This window comes from Emiliania huxleyi (genome assembly GCF_000372725.1).
Source record: "Emiliania huxleyi CCMP1516 chromosome Unknown EMIHUscaffold_132, whole genome shotgun sequence".
In the NCBI taxonomy this organism is placed as follows: Eukaryota; Haptophyta; order Isochrysidales; family Noelaerhabdaceae; genus Emiliania; species Emiliania huxleyi.
In genome coordinates this window covers 90,175-92,976 of record NW_005201269.1, presented here as the reverse complement: position 1 = coordinate 92,976, position 2,802 = coordinate 90,175, and the positions used below count along the sequence as shown (strand labels likewise).

Genomic DNA, 2,802 nt, shown 5'->3' with positions numbered 1-2,802 from the left:
TCATGATTCTTGTCATGGACCCGATCCCTATCGAAAAACGCGGTTGCGTCTCTCCTGTGATGTTCCTATTAAATCTTCTGCGAGGCATCGTCCCGGAACTGTGACTCCCGATTAGTAATCCATTTCACTTCAGTGGAACTGTAACGTTCTTCAGTAGCGAGGGGGGGGGTAGGGTTGCCGAACGACGATCCGGTGCTCTTAAGCATGCCGACGAAACTGCTCTTGCGTGGCACCGGCCCCGCCGGCGGCGTCTCGTCGGCGTCGGCCGGCGGCGCGGCGGCGGCGCCGTTGGCGGCGGCGTCGGCCGGCTTGCCGAGCCATCGCTCTTTGTCTCCGAGCCTGCGCGGGTGAGTACGCCGACATGAGGGCGGGGAGGACGGCCTCGAGCGGAGACGTGGCGTACGAGGCGGCGGACTGGCGTGTCTTCCGAGCACCGCGTGAGTACAGCGGCGACGAGGACAGTGAGTCTCAAGACGGCGGGGTGCGCGTCCTCTCGAGCGCTGGCTGGGGTACAAGACGATGCGTCTTCCGCTTCTAGAGTACCCGGAGCCAGTCCTCGAGCTTTGAGGCCTTGGAGTGGTGCAGCTTGATATAGTACTCCACCTACAGGAAGGAGCCAGGAAGGGTCTAGGAAAGGTCCGAGAAGTGGTGGAGCTTGATATAGTACTCCACCTGCAGGAAGGGGCCAGGAAGGGTCTAGGAGAGGTCCGAGAAGCGGCATGCCAGAGTCGCGGCCGGGCGACCCGCTTGAGGTTCTTGAGCTTCAGGCGCAAGTTCGCCTCGTAGGCCTGCGCGCGGTGAGAGCACGCCGACATGAGGGGCGGGGGAGACGGTCTTGCGCAGCGTATTCATAGCACCGCGGGAGGACGAGGGGGTGCGGAGACAGCGAACACGGTGGAATGCGGCCGGAGACGGCTGAAGACGTGTCCTCTCGAGTCGCGAGTTGGGAGGCAAGGGCGCGTCTTCCGCTCCCCGGCTCTCGCATGCCTGCTCGGCGTAGGGGAGATATGGGGAGATATGGGGAGATATGGGGAGATCGCATGCCTGCTCGGCGTAGGTGAGCTATGGGGAGATATGGGGAGATATGGGGAGATCGCATGCCTGCTCGGCGTAGGGGAGATATGGGGAGATCTGGGGAGATATGGGGAGATATGGGGAGATCGCATGCCTGCTCGGCGTAGGTGAGCTCCTCCCACCACCGGTTGAGGACCTGAGGGACGAGATCGCACGAGATCACCCGAGATCACCCGAGATTGGCCGAGGCTGCTGCTGGCCCCGCCGGCGGCGGTGGGGGTGGGGTGGTGTGGGGGGAGAGAACCTTGAGCGAGGTGTCCTCGGTGGGGATGAAGGTGCGTCCGAGCGAGGCGAGGCGGGAGGTGATCGACGAGTGCAGCGCCTCGAGGTCGTTGAGCTCGTTGAGCTTGGTCGGCTTCTCGCCTGTGAGAAAACAGAAAACACGCGTCCGAGAGGAAGATGAGCGCACCGCCGGCCAGCGTGGTCGGCGTCTCGCCGCGGCCGTACTCCATGACGTGCTTCTTCATCTCGACCTCGAGCTCCGCCTGCGAGTTGCAGTTAATTAATAATTAATAACTACTGTTAATCATTCATAGTCCGTTTTATTTATTTATTTATTAATAATTAATGAGCAGCTCCGCCTGCGAGTTGCAGTTTGGCTCCGCCTGGAAGAAGTCCGTCTTGAGCTTGATCCACCTGCCGCCGGTGCGGGGAAGGGACTCTCCTCTCCACACGCGCACAGCGCGGTGGAGGGGCAAGGGCCAGGCTGGTCCCTCGCGACTCCGCGTCTAAGACGACAGGAGCTGGCACGGCATGCAAAGTGCAAGGCCCGGTGCGCGTGGGTGAGCGGTGTGGGAGAGAGAGAGAGAGAGAGAAAGAGAGAGAGGGGGGGGGAGGGAGAGAGAGCACCTGCCGAGCTGCTCGCCGTTGAGCTTGTACTGCTCCATCAAGTCTCGGTACGCCAGCTCGCGCTGCAGCACGTTCGTGATCCGCTCGGCGGCGATCTTCTTGCGCTTGTTTGCCGCGAAGACCTTCCGGAAGATCGGGACGTACGTCATGACCGGCTAGGACGTGTCTGGGGAGTGTCCAGGAGGAGGCTAGGAAGTGTCTCGGAAGTGACCTTCCAGAAGAAGGACACGTACGTCATGACCGACTAGGGCGTGTCTGGGGAGTGTCCAGGAGGAGGCTAGGAAGTGTCTCGGAAGTGACCTTCCAGAAGAAGGACACGTACGTCATGACCGACTTCTGGGGAGTGTCCAGGAGGAGGCTAGGAAGTGTCTCGGAACCTTCCAGAAGAAGGACACGTACGTCATGACCGACTTCTCGTCCGGCCGCATCGACACCTACCCAAGAGTGGTCCGAACTGAGTGCAAGAAGGGCAGGGCTTGGCCGCCCGGCCGCAACGGCGTGCCATGTCGGTGGCGTCGAGCAGCTTCGGGATCTCGAGCTTGTCGTTTGCAAGGTCGAAGGCGTGGTTGAGGTTGTCAACCTTCCAACGGCGAGCCACTCCCGTCCTCACGGCGTCGCCGCTCGCACCAGCGGCAGGGGGGTGTGGCGGAGGGGGTGTGGCGGAGGGGGTGTGGCGGAGGCTGTGTCGCGGAGGGGGTGTGGCGGAGGGAGTGTGGCGGAGGGAGTGTCGCGGGGGGCTGTCCCACCTTGGCGGACTTGTTCAGCTTTTGGTACTGCACCAAGTCGGGGCGGTAGGCCTGGGAGAGCGATCGGAAGGCTCGCCGGTGAGTCGGGTCGCTGGAGGGCGACGCGTGGTCGGGGGGGGGGGGGGGGGGGGGG

The 2,802-nt window shown here is 62.8% G+C and overlaps 1 protein-coding gene across 1 annotated transcript in view; it reads right to left on the bottom strand.

Moving 5' to 3' along the window:
* Positions 1-2,802, bottom strand: part of EMIHUDRAFT_455078 (hypothetical protein) — a 9,617-nt gene that overhangs the window by 5,202 nt on the left and 1,613 nt on the right. The window contains exons 4-15 of the mRNA XM_005788745.1: positions 2,670-2,720; positions 2,426-2,503; positions 2,301-2,357; positions 2,135-2,167; positions 1,924-2,045; positions 1,656-1,710; positions 1,484-1,559; positions 1,319-1,437; positions 1,169-1,210; positions 744-788; positions 551-603; positions 173-339 (exon numbers count right to left, since the gene is read on the bottom strand). Of these exons, the coding sequence (XP_005788802.1) occupies positions 173-339; positions 551-603; positions 744-788; positions 1,169-1,210; positions 1,319-1,437; positions 1,484-1,559; positions 1,656-1,710; positions 1,924-2,045; positions 2,135-2,167; positions 2,301-2,357; positions 2,426-2,503; positions 2,670-2,720 (898 nt within the window). The remainder of the gene's footprint in view (positions 1-172; positions 340-550; positions 604-743; positions 789-1,168; positions 1,211-1,318; positions 1,438-1,483; positions 1,560-1,655; positions 1,711-1,923; positions 2,046-2,134; positions 2,168-2,300; positions 2,358-2,425; positions 2,504-2,669; positions 2,721-2,802) is intronic.